The 10,593-nt window shown below is 43.8% G+C and overlaps 1 protein-coding gene across 3 annotated transcripts; it reads right to left on the reverse strand.

The window, feature by feature from the left end:
- Window positions 1-6,142: 6,142 nt before the first annotated feature.
- LOC103627412 (uncharacterized) lies at window positions 6,143-10,380 on the reverse strand. 3 transcript variants are annotated; one of them, XM_008647707.4, is made up of 8 exons: window positions 10,082-10,373; window positions 9,575-9,682; window positions 9,113-9,238; window positions 8,851-8,985; window positions 8,649-8,765; window positions 7,969-8,074; window positions 7,832-7,889; window positions 6,143-7,740 (listed from the first exon to the last, which is right to left on the reverse strand). In XM_008647707.4, exons 1-8 carry the CDS (start codon window positions 10,218-10,220, stop codon window positions 6,427-6,429), a joined length of 2,103 nt encoding a protein of 700 aa, XP_008645929.2. In that variant the 5' UTR covers window positions 10,221-10,373; the 3' UTR covers window positions 6,143-6,426. The 3 variants fall into 3 exon arrangements, with proteins under 3 accessions (XP_008645929.2, XP_020394182.1, XP_035815103.1); XM_020538593.3 differs by lacking the exon at window positions 8,851-8,985 and having other exon boundaries at window positions 10,082-10,380; XM_035959210.1 differs by lacking the exon at window positions 9,575-9,682.
- Between the last annotated feature and the right edge of the window lie 213 nt (window positions 10,381-10,593).

The following is a 10,593-nucleotide window of genomic DNA, read 5'->3' on the forward strand; positions in this document are numbered from 1 at the left end:
AGGAATCTCTACAAGTTGGAGCCTCTCACCCTTATAAAGTTGTTCACACGAAAAGCACAAGAGTAAGAGAGGGAAAGAAACACACACAAGACTAGAATCACGGCAAACACAAGCACACAAGCAAAGATGTGAGCACAAAACACGGCGCAGGGAGTTCACAACTCAAATGGTGCTTAAATATCTAACATAATGATCCGAGTGCATGGTGGCGAAGTCTAGGCGTCTTAGAATGATTAGAGAATGCTTGGTGTTGTGCTCCATACGCCTAAGGGTCCCTTTTATAGCCCCAAGGCAGCTAGGAGCCGTTGGAGTTCCATTTGGAAGGCAATTCTTGCCTTCTGTCGGGTGGCGCACCGGACAGTCCGGTGCACCACCGGACATGAGTAGTGCTTGTCCGGTGCCCGATCTTCTTCCTTTTCTAGCGAAGCCGACCGTTGCGCCTTCGGTCCCCTTGGCGCACCGGACAGTCCGGTGCGACCAAGTGACTGTTGGCTCGGCCATGTGTCGCCCGTTGACCGTGATGCCGACCGTTGGCCGCGGGTGCCGTTGGCTCACCGGACAGTCCGGTGAATTTTAGTCGCAGCGCCTCGGTGAATTCCCAAGAGCGACGAATTTAGCGTCAGGGCCAGCCTAGGCACTAGACACTGTCCGGTGCACACCGGACAATCCGGTGCACCCGAGGCTGGTGCATGTTTGGCTGGACTTATGCCAAACTTCTCCAATCCAATTCCACTTTTCTTGGCAATGTTCCTAGCACTTAGAGAGATATGTTAGTATCCAAAAACAATTTACTAAGTCCAGAGACATACCTTGATTCTTGATTTTGCACTTCTCAACCGCTTAGCTCATATTAACTAAAACCATGTGTTGGGCATCTAGTCACCAAAACAATTATAGAAATGACCCAAGGGCACATTTCCCTTTCAGACCTCCACCAAACATTTCTACACTTAGTGCAACTACTCCTAAGCATTCAATAGCCTACAAGCGCCACATTCAAGCAAATAGAGCTAGAAAAGAGATAACACCTTGTGAGAGCTTTGTTCTTGAGTTGTTGCAAGTTCTTGTGCTCTTGATTATGTTTTATTCGGATTCCCAACCTTATTCTTTCACCTTGTAAAGCTAGCAAGAGATGTCAAAGTGTGTGGTGATCCTTGCGAGGACTTAGTGTCCTTTGACATTGAGAGGAACACTCGATCGATCTTGGTGACCATTTGAGAGAGGGGAAAAGTTGAAAGCGACCTGTCCTTAGTGGACTCCTTAGCAGGGACGTAGGTTCTTCGAATCCAAACCTCAAGAAACAAATTGTCTGTGTTCTTTGTGTTTGATCTTCTTTATGGTTTACTTCTTCCTCTCCACTCTCTCTTAGTTCTCTTGCTTGTGCTTGATTTTATATAATTGAGTTTCTCCCAAGTAATTTCGTATTCGTCTAAACAACTCTAATCAAGAAGAACATCTCTCCCTCACTATGATCGTTCTTATTCTAACCTGGGGTTGAAGTTTGCATTTTAAATTTTGAATTTTAGATTTTGCCTATTCACCCCCCTCTAAGCGACGCTCACATTGCATTTTTTTGTCACCCTTGCCGACATTATTGAAAGTAATCAACTTCTCTAATATATTTATCTTCTAAAACAACTTCTCCAAGGTCTATGAAGGCTTTCCAGCGATGTATCGTGAGCATGGGTCAACTTTGAGACCGTTAATTGCTGCCTCAATGACTATTTCATAAGGCACTCTTAGTGTTTGTGCTCTAATTCAAACAAACCTCCATAGATAGCTTTGAAGATATTCATTTACCTATTAGACACATTGGAACAATGCTTGTGTTGTAGTTTGTTTCACTTAAAAGCCTTGGAAACTTATGATCAAGTGGTTCTTTAGTTGTTCCCATGTATTAACCAACCCCAAATGAAGGAATGAATTCCAACTCTAAGCTATGCCTGTTATAGCCATGATGAATGGCTTGGCTAACACGACTATATTTTCGCCGGAGGAAGCGATGGTTGCTTTGTAGTTGATGAGAAATTGCTTCGAGTCAGATTGTCTGTCATAAGAAGAAAGCATAGGTGGCTTGTAAGCAGTAGGCCAAGGAGCTACTTGCAAATTCCTTTAGGGTGGAGATGCACCATCGTAGACGAAGTTGGCATAGCCTTGTTCTTATTGGATGAAAGTGTTGGTGTTGAGATGTATGTTGTGCTCTTCCTTTTATGTATGTCTTCTTCTCTTCTCATGTGATAAATCTCTTATGAAGCTTCATCTAGCTATCTCCAAAGTTGACTAGCCCAAAATAGTTTCTTGCTTTTAGATCTCCTTATGCCTCTAGATAGCTTCAATCCTCTTAACCTTTGTATTGACCTCATCTTGCTCAACCGATAGCTCTGGAGATTTTCATTTCTCCTGCCTTCGGTTGTTAGTTTTGATCTTCTTATATTCACTGTAGCCTTGTTCTTCATCATTGTTAGCATAATCTGTTGTGCTAGCAATCCTTTCCCTCTAGGGAGGCATGGCCATGGTCGTTGATGAGTCACCCGAGTTGAGTTCCAAATGTTGGATACCTATCGAAATTATGAAAAAAAATTAACAACGGGGTAACACCGTCACTTTAAAAAAATCCTTCTCTCTTCTGAAGATTTTGGAGGGAAGAAGGTGTAAACTAGATTTTCAGTTATTTCAGCAAGTGTGTGAAACAAGGTTGTTATTCAAAAATTCAATGTCATTTGATTGATTATAACTCTGAAGGTCACAACTTTCCATTTATATATACACGTGAGAACTGAAAGTCGCCTAGGGGAGGTGAATAGACGAAACCTGAAATTTATCGACTAAAACAAAACTTAATTCCCAAGCTAGAGGTTAGAAAACGATACGATCTGATTGGAGTAGGATGACAAGTTCTTCTTGTGTAGTTGCTCTTGAACATGAGGGAACTAGACTTAGAACGACAAGATGATAAGAAGATGATCAATCGTAGGAGAACCTGGGGAGGAAAGGAGTAAAATAAATTGCAATCGCAGGAATACAATAAAAACACGGTAATTTGGTTATTGGAGTTCGGTTTCACAAAGAAACCTATGTTGTCTCTGTTGAGGAGTCCACTAAGAACCAAGTTTCTCTCAACCCTTCCCTCACTCAAGTGATCAGCAGAGTATAAATTTACTTTTCTCAATCGAGAGACCAAAATCTCCGTAAGGCGATTCACACGTTGAAGACCATCCATCGAGTCAATTTTAGTAGCTCCGAGTAAAAGAGATATGAGTCAATGAGTGTACTTGTCTTTATGCTTATAACAAAATAACAGTGTACGTTTGATACCATGAAACGTCGATGTTATCACTTATTTTTAGCTAAAGGGCTCCATTATTCATTGCTAGTCATGAACCAAATCATGAAACATAGGCATACCCTCCTTCCTCATTGAGACGAAGGTGACGCGGCGGAGCTAACATCCAGTCTGCAAAAAGTGGTGGGACGGGGACGCAACGGCACTGGGTTCGCATTTTTACATTTTTAGTTGGCTGTAAAATCAGAGTGTACCAAAAAAGATGGAAGGAAGATGAAACGAGGCGGGTCCACTGGTTGAGCAGTACGAACTGCACGGTGGTGGAGTGGGATCGATCCGCCCGTAGCCGTAGGCCAGGTGGTACCCCGCACTCCCATCTCCGTCTGCCCAGCTGCCAGCTCGCTACACCGACCGGGTCCATCCACCCGCTGGCAGTTGTGAGAGAGAGAGAGAGAGACGCCACTGTTTCGTGCGCAGCGCAGACGCCTCCGGCCCGCGCGCCCCGACGCGCGGCCCGCGGGCGGTCCCGCCGTCCCAGCAGACCAGTAACGACGGTGGCGCGCGGCAGGCGGGCACGGCAATTCGACAGGCACAAGCGAGTGCAGTAGCGCACACAGCAGCGCCTGCGACCCACCGGCCCCGCCCTGACCCGTCGCCAGGTCCGGCACCGGCAGGCGGCACGCGAGTGCCACAGTTTTACGCCCCGCGCTACGCGACGTGCTGCACTCCGCCCGCCCGCCGGTCGGCCCCCGGTGCGTGCCTGCCTGCCGCTTTGCCGGCCCGATCGACCGGGTCAGTCAGGCCAGTCACATGCTGATGCGCTGTTGCACCGTACGCGTCTCTGTGTTGCTCGCCGAGCGGCAACAGCAGAGGGCAGAGTCCGGCCGGCCGGCACGACTGGGCGCCTTTCGGGATTAAATGACGAGCGGTCAAATCGTGTGGTTTCTTTTGGCCGCTGTCGTTGCGGCTTGCGTGACAAGAGATGCGTGCATGCAGCCAAGACGTGTGCAGCTGCAGCCGTGAGGACCGTGATGAGTGAGGGACTGAGGAGGAGGATGGGCTCCGGGCTCGCGTGTCTTGTTCATACTTCACTGTCGCTTTGACGGTCGTTGGACCAGTCTACTGGTCTCTACGCACGAGTACGTTTGTTCCGTCCGTCTTGAGAGGAGGAGGGACCCACATGAACGTACTCGTCCTTTTTTTTTTCTCTCTTCTCTCCTAACGTGTGGAAATAGCCGTCCTCTTGAGCTGGTGGCTGGTGCTCGCCGCAGTCGCAGCCTTGCAGGAATCTGGATCATTACAAGAAGAGATGAGCAGCAGTGCATCACGGAGTTCAAGAGCATGGAATTTTGTCTCTAGGTTTCTTGAAGGAGCACGGGCGGTCCGCCCGAGATCCCTCCTAGGCCTAGCACGGAAAAACTCGAGCGCATCTTCTCGGGCGCGGACGACACAGCTGTTTTATTTCATTACATATTCCTCCATCACCATGACACGACACGTTCCTCGTTCTCGACAAGAAAGAAAAAAAAAAGGCGTCATGGTTCCATCCACCTCCACGATTGACAGATTTCTCTCATATATTTTACGACGACTTGCTGTGCTTTTCACCTGTCATGATGATTATGCAGATGATCACCGGCTCACTGTCAGTCACCCTGCCGTGGATTTTGGAATATCTCTGCCATACCAGAGCTAGCTGCATGGGCGAATTGAGGATCGAGGAGACCAGACCAGACCACTCACTGCCTTTGGGTTTAGTAAAAAATAAAAGTGGTTTTGGTCGCCATGCAGAAGCTGCCAACGAAAGCAAAGCGTTCGACTGTGCAGACCAGGGAATATGTGGCTTTTTACTGTGGCGAGGTAGTGTACTGCCGACCTCTGCTGCCCCTTATAAAAATTTCTTAGAGCAAAGTCTCACGTGTTCGGGGTAAAAAAACCTTCAGTCAAAAAAAGCTATCGAAGCAACTCCCTTTTACACTCCATCTTGGAGTTCTCGATATACTTCACGCGTAGCTAATTACGGTATCGACGTACTTAACAGCAAAGGAAGAGCAGTAATGTCAAAAACAAAGTCTCTTTTGTTTCGGTTTATTTCTTTTTTATATGATGCATCTTTTATCCCCTTTTTTAGCACACGGGCAAATATGCTCCTATTCTTTTTAATTTCAACTCATTATTTTTTATTATTTTAACTTATTGTATCCATATAGAACAATAGAAGAAAATCATAACCCCTGGACCCTCTGCAGATCCTGCATATGACCGTGTAAAACACTATACACTGTTTTGTATTGTAAGTTATATTATTCGTAAAGTAGAGTTTGAATGGTAAGACCATGTTTAGAACCTCTAAAGTCAATAGTTAGATTGCTAACAGATCATTAGCTAAATCATTAGCTTAATTAAGCTAGCTAATGAATTAATTGTTAGTTAGGAGTATTTGGAACCTGTCAAGTTCTAGGCTGCTGAAGATAGCCTTAAAAAGAAACATTTACAGCCTGGAGAGAGTTAAGGCACGATCCAACAAACAATTTCAGGACTGATTAAAAATCTTAATTCTTCAATTAATATATTCCATTATTACTTTCGTAACAAATTATCCACTATCCCTTTTCCATTTTATTAGACATTTATTATTTATGCTAACCAATTTAATTCCTTAACACGTTGGAGTCCTTGCCCGTAGTTTGCTTTGTCAGAATGTACAAAATAAATAAATATTCGATGCTTTTGTATGTCTTGCTACTTCGTTTTTCACACTTTCTTGGATTCCTCTCGCCAACAAGAGCGAGCCAAAAACTCTCTCGGGCCCCGCCAAGGCTGACCTTGCCCAGCGAGACAAGGCAAGATAGTTTAGCAAACTTACCAACGCGCCCAAGTGGTGTCGATTAGAGCTACTGTTCTTCAGTAATTAGGTACCAAAATTCAGGTCAAAATTTTGGACCAGATGGTATCTCTTCATGCTAAAGTCTAGTAATGGTTGCTAACATTACACAATTTTCTGGACATTGCTTCCCAACTTATATTAAAGCTAATAACTTCACCTATACGTGGTGCAACTTCGAATTCAAAATTTCATACAGCGAACGGTTGGTTGTGTAGCGAACTGATCTGGATGAAAATTTCAGAGTGGACCAACACAGCTACCACGTTATGCCATCAGAAGATAACGTAGGAGCCTCCGTGATGTTATCCAAACTTGAGCAAGATCCAAAGAACGATAAATCAGTAGCACCAAGAACGTCAGTGCTCAGGTTTCCTTGGACTAGCATGAGGCTGTGATGGCGTTCCACCAAATCACTGTAAGCACTTCCATTTGGCATGAAACCAAGCACGGTTCCTGAATCAGAATGAGGTTGGAGTTGATGCACTGATGACCACGGTTGTGTAGTGCCCCAATCTTGGTTAAAAGGAGGTTCTGCATTTGAAGACCGATGGTCCCAGATTCTGGAATCGTTGTTTGAAAACCCTGAAGAGATGAATTTCACAGGTAACTGGTCCAACACCTGAAGAAATCTATCAGAATCATCTGGCAGTTCTGCGTCCGTGGAGTACTCCTCCAGTCCAGCCAAACAAGAGAGACCAAATGAAGAATCAAGCAGGCCCTTTGCGCCAACCTTGTACGACTGCTCTGGAGTCGACATGGAATTCAAACAACTTGAGTTTGAACTGAACATGTTGCTGTGGAAGTTGGAGATGCATCTGAAGTCATTGTGATCCAGAATTTCATTCCCACTGTCAAAAATGCTTGAAATAGTTGGTTTCCCAACTAATTGAGCAAGCCACGATGGAAACCCAGCATCAGAATTACCACACAATCCCGCCTCTTTTGGGTCTTCTATCTCCAGTCCTATTGAACTACAAGTACACAGTTCTATGGAGCTGCATAGTTCAGGTTGCTCAGAGGTATTTGAAATCCCATATGGTACTGCATGCCGCTCCTCATTCTGACAGGGGAAGTACAGTCTGTCATGAAATGACTTCAAGAACGTTACTGACAACATAGGGTCCCATCTGTGTTGACCATATGAATCTGTTTGACCATTCAAACTCAATTCATTAGCAGAAGCATGTCTTCCATGGACGTATCGATCGACATCTTCTAGTAACAAGTTTGAAACCTGGTTGTGAACAATGTCTCCCTTCCGATCAGAACTCAGAGTATCATTAACACACGCCCATGGCAATGCCATGCACTCACTTGCTCCACTACCCCCATGAGATAAGTCATTTTTCTGATCAACAATACTTCCAGGGCCCTGATTGTATCCTGATGGTAAAGCCATGAACTCACATGCTTCATCACTTGCATAAGAGGATGGAATTTTACCATTCCTCAGCTTAGCTAATGGATTAAAGTTGCTTCGCTTGTAGTCTATCAAGTTATCAAAATGGCCTTCGGGAATAGCAAGAGCATGTCTGCAGTCCATTTTTCTGTGACTCATGGACCCTTCTTGCTGCAGCATTACATTAATAATAACTATAAATGCTGTAACCATGACAATAAATAGAAGTATATTGCACCAAGTGTTGAATTACAAAGCATACCTTTCTCATGATGTTGTTGGTGCCTAGTCTCTGCAGGATGCCAACTATAAATTCCGACCTGAGAGATTTGTATAATCATGCAACCGTATAAGAAAAAAAGTATAAGTGATTGGATTCCAGCAATATAGAACCACAACCTTCTTTGAAACAACTCAGCACTTCCCATGGACATGGTTTTGGCTGCTATCTTCAATAATTTGCTTCTCTTTCCTGAAAAGATATGTCCACTGATAGGCTCTCTGTCTATAAAAATAAGCGCAAGTGCCATATTTTAGCATCCCAACTTATTGCAACAAATGTTAGTTTGTAGAGAAATAATAATGCAAACACATATTCAGAGATGCACAAAAAATGTAAGTAGTAAAAAGCAAGTACTAATTTCAAAAGACTAATTGCAAATTAATAAATGTTCTGGAATCAACACAAAAAGAATCATTATGTCCAATGATGAAACTTGTCAGCATGTTGCTGGTATCAGCCCATAGTTGCAAGTAGCATATGAGCATTGCAGAAATACTAATTCATGCATGTGTCAAAAGCAGCAAGGCAAAAAAATACTTTTAGAAACAGCCCATGACTGTGGCCATAGTTCAATTTTATTCTCATTTAGCAAGATATTTTTTTAAAAAAAATCTCTCCTACAAAGTTCTAAATACAGAATCAGGGTGATCTTTATGATTTTCTTTTCCCAATCTTCTCATGCAGGTGATATTGCTGAAAATTTTCCAGAAATGCAAATAGTGGATATGGTAAAACTTCAGCAGCAGCAACTAAATTATGAATGTATGCTGAGACCTGAGAGACTAGATGTGCTCACCAACATTTACTGAAATCCCGGTAACATCAAATGATGTATGAGATATAGGTGTGAGAACATGAATACCCAGCAAGCGATCATGTGGACCGACTTGAGGTGTATCTTTATCGTCATATTCTGCATACAAGACCACATTTATAAGAGTCTAGATATGCATTGTTTATTATTCACTATCAGAGGGGCCTGATAAATGATATCAGACCAGAATGGGAGGATTGCACGCTAATTTTCTCGCCAGGAATTTCCTCATTCTTAGCTGGTGTAGCAAGGGGTTCATCACAGTACACAGTATTATCATGGACATGTAACTTTTTTGGGGCAGTTACATTGCGCGATCCTACAAGACACAGCAATAACACGGGAGTTCATTCTACTCACTCACTGCAGGTCATTATAATGTTTACAGTAAGAAGGAATAACAGTGCAGAACAGCAACGAAAGAGTATATAAACCCAATTCCATACCTTGTTTTTGCCTGTACACATTTGATTCAAGGCTTTGATGAGAATGTTTGTATGAAAGAGAGCTATGGCCTGGCTGTTCACACAATTTCTTAAAGAACTTATATTCTGCAGTTTTAGCATCACATACTACATAGAAAATGACGAGTTAGCATATAAATGAAAATGTTGAAATGCTCAGGCATCTAACAGCTACAGGCAGAAAAATACTTCTTATTATTACAATTTACAGCTGAAATGTTGACTAGGTACATCATATAATCCTATATAAGAACAATGTAGAATTTATGTTATTACAGTAACACTCCTGGTCCTGGAAGTACCGAAATGTCAAGACATGAAGATGAAGAAACAGATTGCTAATCAAAACGACATTGATCTAATACGAAATTCCAAAAGGGAGGGATATTTGCATGCATCGTTGTAGAAAAGAGACGGGTTACGGTGACAGTTGGGGTGGCGCACCATGAGGTTTGTTTTTCGCATCTTCGTGTATGTTCACGACTTGTTTCCCGCTGATACAATGACTACCAGCTTCATTTGCAAATCGAACCCTTTTCCTTTGCCTTCCATCTGCTATCAGGTAATCGTTGCATCAAACCAAAAAAAAAACACACACAACGATTGCTAGGAGGGAGGGATGTCCAATTGCCCATGGATGTAGGGATGAGAAGCATACGGCTATAAACAACACCAAAATCAACTAAACCAAGCAAAAAAACCATCTATGCTCACTAGCTTTACAATCGGTTCCCTCATGAACAAACCGCAAGAACTCATGTCTCGCGTTCCAATTCAGTTCCAATCAAACTTCTGAACTATCTCTAGTCCAACCCAACCTCACTAATCCCGGCTCAACCACAAGCCAGAGATTTCGGCTCCGATTCAAGAACACATTTCCAATTACATACAAAAGAAAACTATGGAGATTCCTGAACAAGAAACGAGAAACGGTGGGAGTTAGGCAAGGACCTGGGGAGGAGGGCTCCGGCTCCTGTAGGGACCTCGACGCCGGCTGGGGCTGGAAGGTCGGCACTCGCGGAGGCCGTGGGTGCTTCAGCGAAGTGGCATGGGTCCGGCTGCTAGGGTTCCTGCGCTGGAGTCGGTCCATCGCCTCCGCCGCGCGGAGCGCCGTTGTTTGGGTCGGCGCGCGCCAAAACTCGAAGCAACTTCGGTTCACGGCTTCGCGTGTTGTGGGTTGCCAGTTGCGGCTACAGATGGCTGGATGGGCTGGCACGACGCCCGCAATTTTAGCCCGGCTTAAGCACACTGAGGTTTGACTTGAGTGAAACAGATCTGATTCCATAAAAATTGTTGGCCATCATTCCCGAACTCCAAACCTTTACCAAAAGAGTTCTCAAGAGTAATCATTAAGGCCCCGTTTGGATCATAATTTAGGGACAGATTAATTAGGCCTAGGCCCCGTTTAGATCTTTGGAACTGAATTTTATTCTAATAATAGTAATTTAGACAATATCAATTAA

The sequence above is a fragment of the Zea mays genome, chromosome 5, assembly GCF_902167145.1.
Source record: "Zea mays cultivar B73 chromosome 5, Zm-B73-REFERENCE-NAM-5.0, whole genome shotgun sequence".
Classification (NCBI taxonomy): Eukaryota; Viridiplantae; Streptophyta; class Magnoliopsida; order Poales; family Poaceae; genus Zea; species Zea mays.